At 62.7% G+C, this 17957-nt stretch overlaps 1 protein-coding gene across 3 annotated transcripts in view; it reads right to left on the bottom strand.

The window, feature by feature from the left end:
• KCNIP2 (potassium voltage-gated channel interacting protein 2) overlaps positions 1 to 17957 on the bottom strand; it is a 122339-nt gene that overhangs the window by 29363 nt on the left and 75019 nt on the right. The window contains exon 1 of one of the 3 annotated variants that reach the window (XM_065407220.1): positions 8098 to 8200. The exons of the other annotated variants lie outside the window; for them this stretch is intronic. Coding sequence (XP_065263292.1) covers positions 8098 to 8200 — 103 coding nt within the window. Of the gene's footprint in view, positions 1 to 8097; positions 8201 to 17957 lie in introns of those variants that run through there. 3 annotated transcript variants of the gene reach the window in all.

Genomic DNA, 17957 nt, shown 5'->3' with positions numbered 1-17957 from the left:
CTCTTAAACACCTCCAGCGACGGACATTCCACAACCTCCCTGGGCAATTTATCCCAGTGTTTAACCACCCTGACAGGAAGTTTTTCCTAATGTCCAACCTAAACCGCCCTTGCTGCAATTTAAGCCCATTGCTTCTTGTCCTAGCCTCAGGGGTTAACGAGAACAATTCTTCTCCCTCCTCCTCGTAACAACCTTTTATGGACTTGAAAACTGTTCTCATGTCCCCTCTGTCTTCTCTTCTCCAGACTAAACAAACCCAATTCTTTCAATCTTCCCTCAGAGCTCATGTTTTCTAGACCTTTCATCATTTTTGTTGCTCTTCTCTGGACTTTCTCCAGTTTGTCCACATCCTTCCTGACATGTGGTGCCTAGAACTGGACACAAATAGTCCAGCTGAGGCCTAATCAGCGCTCTGGAAAGCAAGAAACCAGGGTGGTCCATAGCACCGCTCTCTTCTGCAGGGAAAGGCCCCTCCCAGGCCAGGGACTCGCGGGGACAGGAGCGCAGGGCCGGGGCCCCAGGACGCCTCGAGGAGAGGATGCTCTCAGACAAATCAAAGCTGTGGCGCACACAGAGGAGATGGCCGCTGAGTCTCCGGGGGCTCACCACCGAGCCCTCGCCCCAGGCCCGTCCCACTCCCTGTATTGACCGTGCTTGTTGGCACCTCGCCCACCAGCCGCAGGGGCAGAGCGTAGCGCCGGGCTGGCAGCCGGTCTCAGCTCTCCAGTGCCACCGGGCTCTCGGCCGAGCAGCTGCGCCAGGCGCTGCTCTCGCCCCAAGGGGGCTGTTGGCAGCAGCAGCCAGGACTCAGGTTGCGAGGAAGAGATTTTAACGCCACCTGATGCTTGCAGAAGACGATGGTTTCCCTGGGAGCTGCCTCCCCTGGTCCACAGGTGGCACGTGAGACAGGGGTGGGGGGCTGCCCCAAAGCGCCTGGATCTGCCCCACCTCTACTCCCTGTGCACCAGGAGCAGCCACACTGATGCCTGTGGAGTTTCACAGAGGCCGGAGGAGAATCTCAGGCACCGTGTGAAGGTGCATCCCAAGGCCCATGAACGGCAGGGGGAGAGAAGCAGCCGATCCCTGCTGGGCAAAGCTGCGCTGGCACTGAAACGGACGATCCCTCCTACCTGCTTCTCGCTCGCCAGGCCCCAGTGGCTGGCTACCCTGCTTTGCTCTGCGCCCCGTCTGGGCTCAGTGACTCGGCTCCAGGGGTCACCCCCCGGCCCCAGATTTCTCAGCACAAGCTCAGCCCCCGGAGCCAGCACCACGCGCTGCCCCGGGCCTTGCCCGAATGGGCAGCTCAGGGGAAAAGCAGCAGCGGGGTGAAGGGGGTCGAGGTTTCTGGGGGCCTTGCTCAGCTTGCCCAGGCGAGCGTGCCCCCCCCGGCCGAGGCTAATCATAATGAGGCCCAGCTCATCGAATATTCCTCTGAGGCTCAATTACGCGGGCGGCTCTCCCAGCCTTTTATCTCCCTGCCGGCCCCTCCCCGGCCCCTCCTTCCTCCCGCCAGGGCCCATCGCTCCTCGCTGAATTATTGATACGGCACTTCAGCTGCCAGATCGATGGCGCTTGCTCTTTGCCTCCCACCCCCCCCACCCCGCCCCGGCGTATCGAGCGCCCGCCTGCGCTGCCTGTCATGAGGGGGCAGGGGGGTGAGGGCACGTCCGGGGGGGGGGGAGCGCGCAGATCTCCCGGGCACAGGGTAGGGTCGGGCAGCTGGCTGACACACTGTCAATGATTCATGGGTCTCTCAGCTGCCTAGCGCTGGCACTGATTGCCAGCTCCATTAGCTCTGCCCATGGCCAACCTCTGGTGCGCGCTGCCTCGCCATCTAGGAGTGCAAGCCGGGCATGCCGCAGGCTGGACTCGGCCCGCCGGGCAGCGCGTGGCCAGAAATGACCGGCAAGATCATTGTGATTATTTAAACAGGAGCTGTCGAGTGCCAGGCAAGCTAGCCAACGGGCGCGGCAGCGATATACATAGCAGCCACGCTGGCATGAGACTACAAGGGCACACCAGCCGCAAGCTCCGGGGCACGAGCGGCACGCCAGCTGGGGGTCAGGAAGAAACAGTCCCCCAAGGGGGGAGTTTGGTTCAGCCAGGCGCATGCTGCCTCTCTCAGAAGCATCCGGCAGTGGCCCTGAGCAGGCGGCCGTGATGGTCACACTGCCAGCAGCATGGCACAGACAAAGCTCCGTAGTGCTTGATTCGGAGCTCCAGCAGGCCCTGCCCTTTTTCATGTAGAGTAGCTACCGAGCACAAAGAGGTTGATATTATTCCTATTTTGTAGATGGGGAAACTGAGACACATAGCAGCGCAATGAATTTCCCGAGGTCACCTAGCAGGCCAATGGCAGAGCAGGGATTGGGAGCTGCCAGGCACCAAGGCCGTGCCCTATCCACTAGGCCGCATTGCCTCTCCTGCGGCAGCCGTGACCTCATGCCTTGTTCGGCTGCCCAGTTAAGAATCAGAGCCAGGCACGGCCAGAGCGACGGGTCTGACACTGCCGGTTAAACGTGGGATCTGCCTGCGTGGCCCCACGAACGGCAAGCTCCCCGCTTAGCCGGAAAACGGATGCCCCATTGGCACCTCACCCCTTCGGGGGGCTGGCAGGGGGGCGGGGAACACAGTTCGTTTCAGACCCTGGGCAGGGCAGCCCCGGCGGAGCTGGGTCACGATGAAAGGTGCTGCCCTGCATCTAGCCCAGCTGTAAGTCCAGGTTAGTGACACTGCCCCAGGCTAGACAGAGCCCTGGGGGGGGGTAGGGCATGGCCCCCCCGTAGCAGGAGCCAGCGACTCTCCCCACAGATGGGCCCGGCCAGCACATATTGGAAAGCGCTTTAGAGCAGCGCCTTCCCCTCCCCGGGGCATGGTGGGGGGTGCCATTTAATCCTGCGCCCGTTAATTAACATCACTAACGAGTCAAGCTCCCAGGTCAAAACCAGGATGGGCCCCCTGCCTCTGAGCCTGGCGCTAGCACCAGGTAACAAAGGGACATCGAAAGCACGGGGCGGGGGGGTCGGCCTGGCTGGGAACGGACGCATTGGCTGAGATCGTCGCATCCCAGGGGGCTCAAGGCACAGGGGGCAGGGAGAGAACCCCACATGAGACCCAGCAGCTCCGGTACTATCCCCCCACACCCCGCTCACAGGAACAACAGCTTGCACGTTCATCGGGCGTGGTGCACGTGAGTTGTACCCGGAGCCCACGAGCAGACCGGGTGCCAGGGCAGTGCCTGCTTCCATCGCCTTAGCTCCATCCATAAGATGCCCACCACTGACAGGCAGCCACCTCTGAGCTGGAAGGCGGCAGCTGATTAAGAGCCCCATTGGAATGTCCCACTCAGGTCCCCACAAGGCCAAGCCCGTACACCAGCCACACGAACGGATCACTCTCTACATCCCAGTCACCCATGGGCCGCTCACGGGGGCTCTGGCTCCCACCTTTGGGGGACAGAGGGGGAGGGGAGCAGAACGGGATCCCAGCCCCAAGCCCTGATGCCCTAGCTCAGCATCGGGCGCTTTCGGCCAGCGGTGCCAGCGCCGCACGCCTGCGGGGGTGGGGAGGGAGCAGGGCAGGCTGCATCGATCGGCCAGAGGGATGGCAGGGCCTTGGCGCTCCATTAGCAGCCTGACGCCATTAGCTGTATTAGTTCACCCGCCGATGCGATGCAGCCGGGCTCTCTGTGGTCACAGCGATGCCCTGGCAGGGCTCGTAAATAACGCATGGGGGGAGGCGGCCGGGGGGGGGGCAGGGGGAGAGTGCCGGGGACAGGAAAATTTGCTCGAGGAGAGGGGTGGAAATTCGTCCCTGGGGACAGATATAAGTGGCTGTGTGCCTGCCGGTTACTGGCGCCTGCTGCTGCCGGGGAAGGCAGGGGCAGTGCAGAGCTGGTGAGGAGACAGGAGAGGGAGCAGCAGGGGGCGCTCGACAGGCAGCGGGGTGCCCCCCCGGCATTGCGAGTTAAGACACAGGGGGTGCCCCCCGGCATGAAATAAGGTTCACTCCACCCTGGACCTCCGAACATTGCACAACTGTGGAGACACTGGGGGGAGCGATTCGCCCGAGGTCACACAGCCGGGGGAACAGGGGGAGCAGAACCCAGGTCCGTTGCTGCACAAGTCTATGTGCTAACCATGGGGCGACACTGCCCGTCGGTCAGGCCTCCGTCTCCCCAGCTGTGGGTCGGAGACAGGGAGCGAGTTTGCAAAGTGCTCGGAGATCCTCAGACAGAAAAGGGAAAGTCCTAGGAGAGGGGCACAGTACGGCCTCCAGCCCCCTCCCTGGGCTAGCAGCCCCGACCCCCCATCGCCGGCACAGGCCTACTCCCTGCCCCCCATCTGCCCCCCATGATACATGTCCTGACATCTGCACCCTTAGCCCATAGTGCCCCCCCGTACAACCCACAGCTGGGGGGCAGCGTCTCCATGGGAGCCAGGCGGTGGTGCCGGGGCTACGACACAGCCTGGCTAGCCCTGGCACAAATTAAGCCCTGGGGCCAGGCCTGCAGCTGCAGGTCCCTTTCCCTCCCCCCGGGGGAAGTGGGGAGCTGTTCAGCACCAGGGGAAGGGGGGGGGCTGTAGCGAATGTGCCTGCACCAATGGGACAGCAGGAGCCAGGGGTGGGGGGTGGCGAGCGGCAGGGGGCTTTCGGGTGCTTTCAAGGCAGTGAAAGCAAGAGCGGCCCAGCGATGCTGCCCCCTCCGCCCTCCAAGGGCCACCCTGGAGACTCGATCCCCAGCAGCAGCCAATTCACCGGGGGGGACTGCCCTTTGGGGGACGCGTGCGGAGACACCATCGCGCCGCTCGCTGCCCCTCGCTCCCTAGCCCAGCCGCAGATGTGCCCAGGCCAGGACCGTGGGGCGTGGGCCAGCTTTGGGCCCCACTGCAGCTACTGCCCTTCCCTGCACGGGTGCGAGGGGCGATCGGCAGCCCCAGCACGGCACAGGCAGGCGGAGGGCCCTGCCCCCTGAAGAGCCAGCTTCAGCCAAGGGGGGGGGGGATTCCCCAGCCACCCGGGGGGCAGGAGAACAGGCCCCGTGGGGCTACGTCAGCTCCCCACCAGCCGCGGGAGGGTTCTGATGCCTGACGGGGACAGCAGAGATCTCAGCTACTGCCCTAGGGCTGGTGGGCACCCCCCTCCTGTCGCCACGGGGACAGGAAGAGGCTTTGCCCAGGGCATGGCCCCCTGGACAAGGCCAGATGCAGGGAGCAGCCGCACGGTAGCAGAGCCAGAGGTGCAGGCAGGGGGCTGCTTGAGTGCTGGGGGGGGAGGCAGGGAACACAAGGGAAGCTGCCCCCCCACTCCACCCCACCCCAGTGCCCCGGAGCCTTCGTTCCAGCTCCGGCTATCGCAGTGCGGAACAGCCAGCGATCGATGCTGTGACTTTGGTGCCGAAACTCAGGGGTTTGGGCGTCCGGCCGAGGACACTGCTCCCCCCTCCTGTGCAACTCACTGTTAATAACCAGCGCGCCCCCCCGCCGCCTTCACTCCCTCCGGCTCCACCATGTGGAGTCAGGGTGGCTTCATCCATAGAAATCAACCCCTGGATGAGGAGCCAGGACTCCTAGGTTCTATTTCCAGCCCTGGCACAGACTCGCCGAGTGACCACGAGCAGGCTCCACCCCTCCATGCCTCAGTTTCCCCATGGAGACGGTGATAGTGACCTGGTGAGGCTGCGGGTCTGGATGGAGGGGCGCTGGCAGAGCTGGGGAAGGCGGGCAAGCCCAGAGCTGGGCTAGCTGGGGGCTGCGGGTCGGGATTGAGGGACCCTGGCAGAGCTGGGGGGGGTGGAGTCCAGGGCTGAAATTGTCAGGGGGCTGGGGGAGCCCATGGGGTCATCGGCGGAGCTGGGAACGGACAGGAAGAGGCCCGTGCTGGGTCAGACGGGAGCTGCACTGAGGGGCCCAGGCTGCAAATGGATTTAACCTGAGACTCACTGTCACCCTCCAGTGCCTGGTCTGGAGAGGAGACGAGACCTGCTGCTGGGGCGGCCAGACCAGCACCAGGGCGGGGGGGGGGGGGGGGATGTGGACATGGGGCCCTGTCTGGCTGCAAGGACCTGAGTGGGGGTGGGGCTAGGGGCCAGCTCCCCATGGGAGCTGTGGGAGGCAGGACTCCTGGGTTCTCTCCCCAGCTCTGCCCGACTTGCTGCGTGACCGGGGGCCGGCTGCTTCCCGGCTCTGTGCTGGAGCTGCCCAGTGGGGCAGTGCCTGGAAACTCTGTGTGTTGCCAGCACGGGGCCGTGCGGGCGGAGTGAGCGGGTTCGAGGGAAATACTAGACGGCTTCCGGCCCTCAGATAGCGGCTGTGCTAAACCACCCACCCCTGGCAAAGGACACTCCCCAGTACCTGCATGGAGCGCAGAGGGGGAGTCGGGCTCGGTAGGGGGCTGTGGCCCCACGGGATTCCTAGGTGGAGCGGGGTTCTGCAGAGAGCTCCCGAGGCTGGCACGGGGGGGGCTGTGCCACTGAGACAGGACTAGCCTGGAAGGTCTCTGCAGCACGGCTAGCTGCTCCCAGGCCAGCCCGAGCCCACGGGGCAGCTGGAGGGGGAGGGGTGTCTCAGACACGACCCTGGCAGGGTCGCAGCTGCGGGCTGCTGAGCCAGAGCTTGGGAGGTAGCCCAGACTATGGAAAACTCTGGGAGGCTACAGAACCATTAGCCCAGCCAGCCTGGCACCTGCCGCCCACCATCCAGCCCATTAGCCCAGCCTGGCCCCCCACTGCCTGGACTGGCTCAGGCCCAGGGGCCCGTCTCCGGCAGTGCCCACCCCTTGACACGCTGCACTCGACCATTCGCACCCCCGGAGCAGCTACCCACACTGGCTGCCACCCCTGGCTGGCCCCAGCTGCAGGACTTGGTGCCATGAGGCTCCTGCGGCGGTGAGTTCCGCAGGCTGGCGCTCTGCTGGGGGAGGAAGCCTGTCCATTGATCGTCCACCGGGCCTGGACACAGCTCATCAGGGGCCTCTGATGGGGCCAGGCTCCCCACCCCTACAGGGGGTGGGGTGGTTGGGAGGGGGTTGTATCACGCTCTCCCACCCCCGATCCTGGCTCACTCACAGCTCCATGGGGTCACCAAGTACAGAGCTCAGACCCTCCCCGCCCCCCACTCCCGCAGCCCAGGTCCCGCTCCCGCAGCCAACCTACGTGAAGATCCACCAGCACGCAGGGGCTAGGACACACAGCAGAGCAGTTCCAAATGCACCCAGGGGAGAGAAGGGGGGGCTCACACACATGCCCTACCCAGCCCTCCACACCCCTAGGCTCTGCCCCGAGGCCGCGTGGTGACCATGGTCCACGCGTCTACACACCAGCGTACCCCGGCTCTGGGGGGGCCGCGGAACCGGTCCCGGGGGAGGAGCCCCACTGCCAGAGGGCGCTGCCCTGGAGAGCAGATTGTGGGACGTGCATGGGGCCCTGGGCCCCCCCACCACTGCAGGTCACCCTGAACTCACCGGGGCCTTAGATAGAGCCCAGCCCCCCGCTCCTTCCACCCCCACCCCAGAAGAGCTGAGCAGCTAGACACCCGCAGCCCGGCTCGCCCCACCTCACCCATCCTGCCCAGGGAGGGCAGCATCCCCAGGGCCTGGCGCAGGCTGGCTACAGGGTTTGGGATTCTCCACCCTCCCCCAGGCACCCGAAAGGCATCCCTCGCACAGCCCCACGACCCTATCGCCCGCGTGGGCACAGGCACCAGCTACGCAAGCCCAGGCCCTCACCCTTCAGTCCCTGCCTCTGCCGGGACTCTGGTGGGGGTCCGCCCGAGTGCCCGTCCGCACTGGGGCCCTGCCCGCGGGGCGCAGTGTCTCGCCCTGCCCTGTGAGCTTCCTGCGCTTGGAGCAGAGAGCCCCTTGCCTTCTCCTGGGGGGCTCAAGCCAACTCCCAGCCCCAGGGCACCGAGGGGCTTGGGCACCTCGCAAACTGCTGGGCACTGCTGGACCCTGGCTGGCAAGCTGGGACACCGGGCAGAGCCCTGGCTGTCCACGCTGTCCCCTGCTCACCCCATCATCCCTCCCGTGAGGCACCGAGTGGCCGGTGGGTTTCGCTAGCCCAGGATGGCCCATGCCCCAGCGCTGCGCCCGCCACGTTACCTTCCAAGGAGACGGGTTCAAAGAGGCCAAACTGCTCCAGCACCTTGACAAACAGAACCAGCACCACCAGCACAGCGATCACCTCCAGCCCTTCCAGGTTCATGATGAGGGGAGCTCAGGGCATGGCCCTCCCGGCCCCCGACCGGCTAGCTCCCCCGGCGCCCCGATCAGCCAGACGCCACGACCGCCGGGACGCGCATCTCCACGGAGCCGCCAGACCTGCCGTGGGGGCATCAGCCTTCACCCCTCCTCCTGGGGGGCCCCCGCCATCCGGCACCGGACCAGCCCCTGCTGTCCAGAACCCCACGGCGGGGGTGCCCCACTGTGCCGGGCAGAGAGTTGGCCAGTCCTAGGCAGCCCAAAGGAGCCGTCCACCTTGCTAGAGCAGGGCTGGAGGACGTGTGCGAGTAGAGAGGGAGTGAGGGAGGCAGTGCGGGGGGGTGGGGGGGAGCCATGCCCTCCCATTCCAATGACACCACCTCCATCGATTTGCTTAATGCGGTTGCTAAGCAAACGGGCCACAGATATTAAGAGGATCTCAGCTCCCCTCCTGGGACGCTGGGTTAAACATCCACAGGGAGGAACGGCTCCGGTACATCCTCTGTGCCCCCCCCAGTGCTGCTCCCAGCCAGCCATTGGGGGGGGGCATGCACCCCCCCGGTGCCATCCTCTGCCTGATGCCTGCCCTCAAGATGCCTGGCACAGCATGGGAGGAGAGCAACATACCACCTAGGTTGGGGGCCAGGACTGTGCCAGCCTGCATGCAGGGGGCATAGGGACAGTTCGGGGTGGGGGGGGTCTGCTGCCTTCCCCCCTCTTGCCTTGCCCCCCCCCCCGTTAGTGTGTGTCAGGACTCAGCTCCCAGAATGCACCTGGCTTTACAGCCATTGACACCAATGCTCCTTTGCTTTAGTCACCCGACTGCCTGGCTCTCTCTGTGCCTCGCTACGGTCCTGCGGCAGTGAGTTCCGCAGGTGAATGGATCTGCCCTTCAGGGGGCTGGCCGTGAGGGACAGGACTCTCCTCCTCCCACTTCTCTCTGTCCTCGCCCGCGCGGATAGCAAGCCCCAGGGTTCCCGTTTGCTGGCTGTTTGGCGGGTCCCGTTCTTCGTGGCTGTGACCAAAGCCTCTGGTTGCACGTGGCACCAGCAGCCCCTTAACAGAGGCCACAGAGGGACTGGGCCTTGCGAACCCAAGGCCGGGGCAGGGCTGGAGCGGGGTCAGGACCAGCCCAGCTGACACCCAGGCTGCCTCGGCTCTAGGGAGAGGAGTCAGCCCCTGGGGCTCCCAGTCCAGCCCCTTGAACCTCCCCGGCCCCCACTGCCTGCACTGGACACTGACCCCCCGGGCCCAGCCCCTGGCAGGGGACGGACCCTGCTCTGGGATTCGGGGAGTGTTCCCTGCCAAGTGATGGCCAGAGCAGGGCAGCTGGGCGTGGCAGTACCAATTCTCGGCATTTCCATGGCAGAGCAGGCAGCCTCGGGGTCACTGTCCCCTGTAACTGCGGGGGAAACTGAGGCACGGAGCAGGGACGTGGCTCCTCGGCCAGAATCAGCCCGTGTGGGATGGAACCCAGGAGTCCTGGCTCCCAGGCTGGTGCTGTGGGCACAGGGTCACCTTCCCCCAGGCAGCAGAGACGACAAGTCTCAGGGCCCAGTTTAACGCAGGTCCGGCTGCATCCCGGGCTGGAGGACTCAGGGGAGCAGTGGGGCCGGGCCGGGGTGAGGGGAGTTGGGGCAGGAGCAGGTGGTGGCTAGTATGGGGTGAATGTTCAGGGTGATTCTTCTTTTAGCTGAACGGGATCAACTGCCCCCAGCAGGGAGTGGGGCCGGGGGCAGGGCTGGTGGGTGCCCGAGGTCGTGGTGACTTTGGGTGGCAGGATCCGGCCGGCTGCTGAGAAGCGGCTTTGCTAGAGAGCAGCCGCGGCTGGGCTGGGACCCAGCCGAACCACGGGAACAGCCCTGGGGGCTAGGACGGCTCCCCGGGGTGCCGACCTCTTCACGGGCCACCTCGGGACAAGTGCACCAGGAAACCAACGAGACCCCTGAGCTCCAGCCAGGATATTCTCATCCCCTGGACAGACAACCGAACCCTGCTCACAGATTTCCAACTCTGTGGGTGAAACCAGACAATCCCTACGCTCTCAAATGAACTCTCACAGAAAAGTGATAAAAGACAAACCCACCCTGTCACCTGTGAGCGAACACTTTTCACAAAGTGATCACTCTGTCGCTGACCTCTCAGTCCTCATCCTCGGAGGAAACCTGCACATCTTCACAAGACGAGCCTGGAAGCTTACATTCATCACTTTGCTAGACACTAAACATCATGGATTAATAGAGACACTGGATTTATAGCTCATTACCACAAGCTGTAACCCACTAGCCCCCCATCCCCAACTCCCCCCATGACTGGAGGGTGTTAACGGGCCACTTCACCTTGAATGGTCCCTTGAAATGTGTGTTAACTCCTTATGCTAAACAGTCTGTTCCACTGGATATTTAGCTGTGACACGTGTCCGAGAGCGAAGGAAGAGCTCTGGGTAAGCTCGAGAGCGTGTCACTTTCACCACCAGCAGTGGTCTGATAAAAGCTACGACCTCACCCACCTTGTCCCTCTAATGTCCTGGGACCGACATGGCTACACCACCGCTGCATAGATCGTTAATAAAAACGTGTTAATTAGCACAGGCCACAAATCTGTCCCTGCAGAACCCCACTAGAAATGCACCCCTTCCATGAGGTGTCCCCGGTTACTGTTACATTTGATGCCTCACAGCCAGGCAGCTTTTCATCCAGTTAATGAGGGCCATGGGAATTTTATATCGTTCTAACCAAAAGGTTGTGCGGTACCAAGTCAAACACCTTACAGCAGTCTAGTACGTCAACACCATCACCCTTAAAACCAAACTTGGAATCTCATCAAAAACCAGATACTAAGTTACTTTGACAGAACCTATTTTCCATAAACCCACGTTGATTAGCATTAATTACATTACGCTTCTTTAATTCTTTATTAATCGAGTTCCCTATCAGCCACTCCATCATCTTACCCGGGATCAGTGTCAGACTGACAGGCTTATAATGACCTGGGTCATCCTATTTACCCCTTTTAAATATTAGCTTTCTTCTAGTCATCTGGAACTTCCCCAGTGTTCCAAGACTTATTGAAAACCAACATTAACAGTCCAGCGAGCCCCTCAAAAACTTTTGGTGGCTCTTCTAAAACTCTTGGACCTGCTGATTCAAAAAAGTCTAACTTTAGTAGCTTCTGTTTAACATCCTCCTGAGATACTAGTGAAGTGGAAAGAGTGTTATCATGTGATGAATACATCATCTGGTTTTTCCCACATACAGAACAGAAATATTGATTGAACACATCTGCCTTTTCTGCATTATCATTGACAATTCTACCATTTTCATCTAGGAATGGTGTGATGAAGTGGGGGATTTTTTAATTTTTTCGTGGTTTTCCAATGGGTTGCATGCAGAGGGAGTGGGACTCAGTTTCCCTGGGTGTTACTGGTTTAAAGAGGTGAGGGGAGAGGGAGTTTGTTGTTACAGAGGACCGGAGACGGAACTTGGGACCCCAGCCAATGGCCTGGAGGAGGGACACCCCAGCGACTGGTGACCTGACGACCCGGAGACCCAGCTCAGGAGTCGCAGCCGGTTCCGTCCAGTGGGAGGACAATGGGCTGCGGAGAGAGGACCCCGGTGACCTGACCGGCCAGTTCCAGCCAGAGGAGGGTGGAGAGGAGATGAGGCCCAGGCGACCCTGTTTCCCTGGAGAGAAGACAATGGACAGAGGCGGGGCTTGGGGCCGGGGGTATCAGATGCCCAGCTGGGAAGCAGGGGGGCTCGGGGCTGGAGAGGGGGAGCAGGCAGAGCCCACCTGGATGCAGGGAGAGACTTGGATGTGCTGTGCTGAGGGAGGCCAGGCCTGAGGGTCAGAGAGTTTCCTGTGCTGTGTTCAATGCTCAATAAACCCTCCTGTTTTACGCTGGCTGAGAGTCACTCCGGTCTAGAGAACAGGGTTGCATCAACCCCTTCAGGGGGTGGAGGCCCCGGGAGTCCAGAACGAGTGGACTTCCTGAGGGGGCCCACGGCGAGAGACAGATGTGCTAAGGCTCAGAGAGGTGGAGGTGGAGGGGCCTAACCCCGAGAGAGAGTGGACCCCCGAGAAGGGCTGTCTCAGTGAAAGGGGGCACCCCCCACGGACCGCACGGGGCCAAGAGTGGGCACGATCTGTGAGTCCATGACAAATGGACAAGTACCATTTTCAGGATTCTTTTTGTTCCTAATACACTTAAAAATGCCTTCTGCTGGCCATAGAGTTCTGTGTCCCTTTGCTTCCCTTATCAATTTTCTACAACTCCTAGCTTCTGATTTATATTCATTACTATCAACTTCCCCTTGCTTCCATTTGTTATCTCTCTAGAGAGAGATTTTATAGCTTCCTTAACTTCCCCTCTAAATAGGGTTACCGTGCATCCAGGTTTTCTCAGACATTGCCTCTTTTTTGAGGCTCCGTCCTCTGTCCAGGTGGATTTTTAAATAATAGGCAGTATCTGGAATTTTTTTAGAGCAGATGCTGCAGCTCAGAAAGAGCCCCGATTGGTCCACTTCCTGATTGGTCCCTCCCCTGCATCGGCAGCTGATTGGTTCATTCCCGTGCAGCCACAGCTGCCGGATCCTACCCACCCAGGTCCTGGCTCCTAGCCTTGGGGAGGGGGTTCCACAGGGAGGTGCTGACTGACGGCTGTCGCTGCATCCCGGGCTTGTGCCAGCTGCCCTGCCACTGTGACAGGGAGCGACACTGCTCCCCCCCCCACCTCCAGTGAGTACCCCTGCCACAGGTCCCCCTTCCAACTCCCCTAACTGTACCCCCTGTCCAGCTCCCCCTTAGTGTCCTCTTTTGGGGAACCTGAAATATGGTAACCCTACCTCTAAGCCTGGTCCCCTTTAACCAGTTCACCCTTCTTCCTCCATCGTGGCTTTCAGGGCATCTGGCAAAGTGTTCTTAACCAATTCCCAATGATCAGTCACTTTTTTCTGAATAAATTCTGCTTCCCAGCTGGTCAGGCTCATAATTGTTTGTAACTTTGTGAAACCGGCCCCGTTAAAGCACCAAGTCCGCCTGTCGCTGGTCCGGCTTTTCCTCTGTGTGCACAGAAGTGCGACCAAGTCGGGACCCCTTGTCCCTAAGCTGCCATCAATGTTTAGTTCTGCGATCAGCGCCGGTGTCTGCCCGGACGGGGCTGAGACGGACCCCCCCACACCGGGGGGGGACACCACACTCTGCAATGTTGCCATTCAAATTTATTGCCACAAGGGGGTGCCCTTTCTCCACATATCACTGAGTGGGGTGGCCGGTCTACGGGGCTAGAAAACGGGCCCCACCCCAGGCTGGCTCCACTCTGGCCACATGCAGGGTGCGGCAGCCAGGCCCCGGCCGGAGAGCGCCCTCCCTGGTCACCGACGGAACAAGCAGCCCGGGCTTCCTATGGCAGCCGGCCTGCAGCCCCTCCTGAGCTCCCGCTGCCCACTGCTCTGGCGGTGCCCCTCACTCCCGACCCACAGCCCCCTGCCAGCCCAGCCCCCGACAGCTCTGCCGGTGCCCCTCACTCCCAACCTGCAGGCCCCTGCCAGCCCAGCCAGTGCCCCTCACTCCCGACCAGCAGCCCACAGCTAGCTCAGCCCTGGGCTCCCTCCAGCCCAGCCAGTGCCCCTCACTCCCAACCCGCAGCCCCCAGCTAGCCCAGTCCTTGCCCCCCTCCTAGCTCTGCTGGTGCCCCTCACTCCCGACCCGCAGCCCCCTGCTAGTCCAGTCCTTGCCCCCCTCCTAGTTCTGCCGGCGCCCCTCAATCCCGACCCGCAGCCCCTTTGCTGTTGCAGTCTTTGGCCTCTCCTTACACTTCCATCAACCCAAGCTGTGGCCAACGGTGCAGAGGGGCGGGATGGAAAGTGACCGAACTCGCTGCATGTGGTTCCTGGCTGGCTGAGATCCACCCAGAGGCCGTTGTAGCTGCAGCCCTGCCCCCCGCCCCCTCCGGCTCTGACAAACACTGGGGCGGGGCCCCGCTGCCAGGCAGACTCAGTGCCTTGCCCATGGGCCCACTGGTGCCCCGGAGTCCTGCAAACAGCCCCTACTCAGTCCTGCCACCAGGACCCAGTGGGGGCGGTTCAGGGCCCGGCAGAGGCCCCCATACCCAGTCCAGGGAACACCCCAAATGCAGCTGGACAATGCAAAGCTCCGGCTCCTGCTGCCCCCTCTGAGCGGAGCAGCCTCCCCGCTCGTCTTTGGGGCTCCCCTTGCAGCCCACGGCCTGCCCTCCCTGAGCCTGGAGAGCCAGCGATTCAGCCCTTTGGGCTGGACCCAGGCCAATGGCTGTCGGCTCCCGGGGGGCAGGGACCGCGTCCCTGTCTGGAGCGCACTGTGCCACGCACCCCGCCCGGCTGCGTGACTGACACAACAAATCCCCTGCTTCGCTGCAAGCTCCCTCCATCACAGGTGTGCCCGGGCAGGGCTGCGCCTCGTTCCCTGGGCTGGGGAGGACGCTGTCAGGGCAGCACACGCCAGGCTGCTCCCTCGGGTGCCTGCTCTCGGGCTGTGCTGCATCGATTGCCCGCAGAGGAGAGTCCTGACTCATGCACTAGGAAGCAGCATCTCTCCCCTCTCCGACAGCCTGGGACTCTAGACAGACAGATGGGCGAACCCAGCCCCGCAGGCAGGGCAGGGGTAGAGTCATCTGGCACCTGCCCCTGACCTGGAAATCCAATTCCACTCTCTCCCTCGCCCTCCCGCGGTGCCAGGAGGAGATCACACCCCTGGCACGATGGGATTTGCAGCGCAGGAGGCCGGGTCGTCACAGCCCGAGGGCAGAAAAGCGAAGCATGATCCTCGGGGCCCATCTGGCCCTGCGCATCGCAGGAGAGCAGCCGGGGGCGTCCTGCCCCGGACAGGCAGGAGTGGTGCTAGGGAAGGGAAGGGATCCGAGCGGGTGATTTGCACGTAGCGGGACACTAGAGAACGACGTGAGATTCCCGCCGGCCCCCAGTCTAACCGGCCCCCAGGCTGGCAGAGGCTAACCGGGCGGGAGAGAGACCTCGTCAGCAGACAGCAGCTCGCCGGCTCTCTGAATTGCCCAACAATGAAAGAGCACCTGTACTGCATGGCAATGAAAGAGCACCGGACCGCGCAGGCCGCTCGCCGGGCTTCCAGAGGAGGGTGTTATACGCTCACCGCACGCGGCAACACGCGCTGGCGGCTCTGTCGGGCCCGATCAGGGACCCGGCGTAGCATCGCTGGAGCCCGGCAATGCATTTCCCGGGGCTTGGGGAGCACGGCGGCGGCGGCGGGGGGGTCGGAACGTAGTGCCCCCCTCTAGCAGCTCCTAGGAGTCGTGCCAGCGAACGCTGCCGGAGCCACACGCCGGGGAGCCAGAGGCAGACGTAATGACACCAAGAATGCCAGAGTCACCCGCAGCGATGGGAGCAAACGGGCGAGTCGCCCCCGGACGCAGCTGGCAGCCGGGCACCGTGACACGCTGCACCGCCCGCGTTGCCATGCAGGGGACCCCCTGGAGACACTGTGTGGCCCCACCCTGGTCAGCGAGCCAAGACTGGGGCCTGCAAACCCAGGGCCTTGCCCAGGCCCTCCAGACAAAGGGCATCGCTCTCCTCGCTGCCCGCAGCCTCCGGCGGTGCGAGTGCCACTGCGGGCGCCGGAGCGAGACCAGTGGGAGAGGGAATCCGGGCCGGCGCGGCGCGGGGCATCGGGCGCGTTCCCTCCCCATCGGCCTCCCACACATGGGGTTCCTTCCTGTCCCCCCCCCCGTTTGCCTTCTGTCTAAGAAGCGTCTGGCTTAGCCCGCTACGCCTGGAGATTTTCCAACGGCTGCTGCGAGACTCTCACCAAAACGAGGCCCCTAAATGCAACGCCCCGAACAGCCCGACGCTGGTACAAGTTTGCCAGGTCTCGGGGTGGCTGAGGAGACCGTGGGCTGGGCCCGGGTTTCTCCAGCAGAGAGGTTACAAACGAAAGGCAAGCCCAGAAACAGACGCTGCGTTGCCTGTCTCGGCAGCTCTTCTCTTCCCTTGCGTTGTGTGTGTATGTGCAGGGGGGTTGCCCGGTTCTGCCTTCTAGGAATCGGGATCGGACTTTAACAGCAGCCACAGCCCAGCTCACCTCACGTCCCTTCAGCGAGGGATGCAGGCCTGCTGGCCGCTAGCCCCCACAGTGGCTTGGCCATGGAAGGAATCTCCCCTTGTCAAGACAGAGTTTGCTTTGCTCCTGGCCACGGGCCCTTTCAGGCCGGGGGGAGATTCCTGGTGCTTGGGGATACAGATCGTGGGCAGACGTGCATGCGAGAGGCCACACCAGGACCCCTGTCCCAGCGCCACGCTGGGGAGATGACGCCAGATCTCACCTCCCCCCACAGCTGGAGGCTAGAACAAGGGGTCCCCCCCTTTCCACTGGGCTGCACTGTAACAGCACCAGGGTGTTCACTCTGAAACCTAACAATGACAATTGTTACTATGAACATCTAGCTCCATCCAGGCTGGTTGGTTGAACAGAATCCTAGCTAGCCTGCTTATCCCCCAACCACAACCTGCCTCCTCAGCAGAAGATTTACAAACAAGATAAATCACATGGCAGCTGCTGTGCTGATTGAATTAATTTCCATGTTGAATTTCTTAAAACCCTCCAGTGTTTAATTTCAGCCCAGCCGCTGTGGGGCGGCCCGAAGACGGGCCCCTCCCTGCAGGAGGGAAATGCGGCTTCCGCAGAGTACCGGGGTCTTGATCTGAGCTGTGTTGCAGGGGGGCTCCCTAAGCAGCTGAGCCCACCCCCGCTCATTGCACGGGGGGGCTGGGATAGATGATGATGGTGCTTTGCATCTGCTCTAGGTCTCGCAGTCCCTGGGGAGCTCTCTGCACACCGCCCGGGCCTCGTTAAAGCACCCCAAGGGCTTTAGTCATTAGGGAGGTTCAACCCCGGGCTCTGGCTGGGAACAGCCCAGCGGGGGGCTGGCTGGGCACCCTGCTAGCGAACCTGGTTGGGAGCCAGACCTGAATCCCACCTCCCCGGACTCCCGGCAGACAGACAGACAGACGGCTGGTGGGCCTCCAGGTGGGATTCAGCACCTCCCAGAGCCCTGGCTGTCCCAGGGTTTCATGGTGTCAGCTGGGGGCTGCTTTCCCAGAGGCCTCCTGGGGAGGTGGCCAGACGGGGCCGCTCAGCGCTGAGGGTTGGTGGTGCCACGTGGACAGCTGCCTATTGGGAGCCAGGCTGAGAACTAGCAACTCGCATCACACCGCTGGCCCCCGGATGGCAGCAAGCCTCAGTGACTGTGCCTGGGCCGGACGCTGCAGGGGTGGGATCAGGCAGACAGACAGACATGGAGTGCCGCCCTAGAGGTGAAGTGCCCTGCACCCCCCGGCCCCATTGTACTCACCCTTAAAGGAAATGGCGCAAGGTTACACTCCGGCTGCCAGCCCCACCGGTGCCGGCTCAGAAGGACGGGGACAGGGAATCGGGGGGGGGGGGGGAAGAAGCCCCTTGGGGCGCCCAGTGCACCCGACCCCTCCAAATACCCATTTCCAGGCGAATGAAACGAACGCAGATGTAGGTCCCGCCCCAAGGGGCTCCCAGCCAAGAGCAGCCTGGGGCTGGCACAGGAGATCCCCAGCGTAAGAGTGACGGCGCCAGACCCCTCGCCAGCCTGCCCCGGCCATGCCACAGCCTGCTTTGGGACGGGGGGAAGCCGGGACGCTGAGCACCGCCCGCGGGCAGGGCAGCCGTCTCCACGTAGGGGCGGCCAGGCCACGGCCAGCTCCTTCTGCCAGAGCGGGGCACTG

Source organism: Emys orbicularis, chromosome 7 (assembly GCF_028017835.1).
Source record: "Emys orbicularis isolate rEmyOrb1 chromosome 7, rEmyOrb1.hap1, whole genome shotgun sequence".
Classification (NCBI taxonomy): domain Eukaryota; kingdom Metazoa; phylum Chordata; order Testudines; family Emydidae; genus Emys; species Emys orbicularis.
This window is presented reverse-complemented; position numbering and strand designations above follow the sequence as displayed.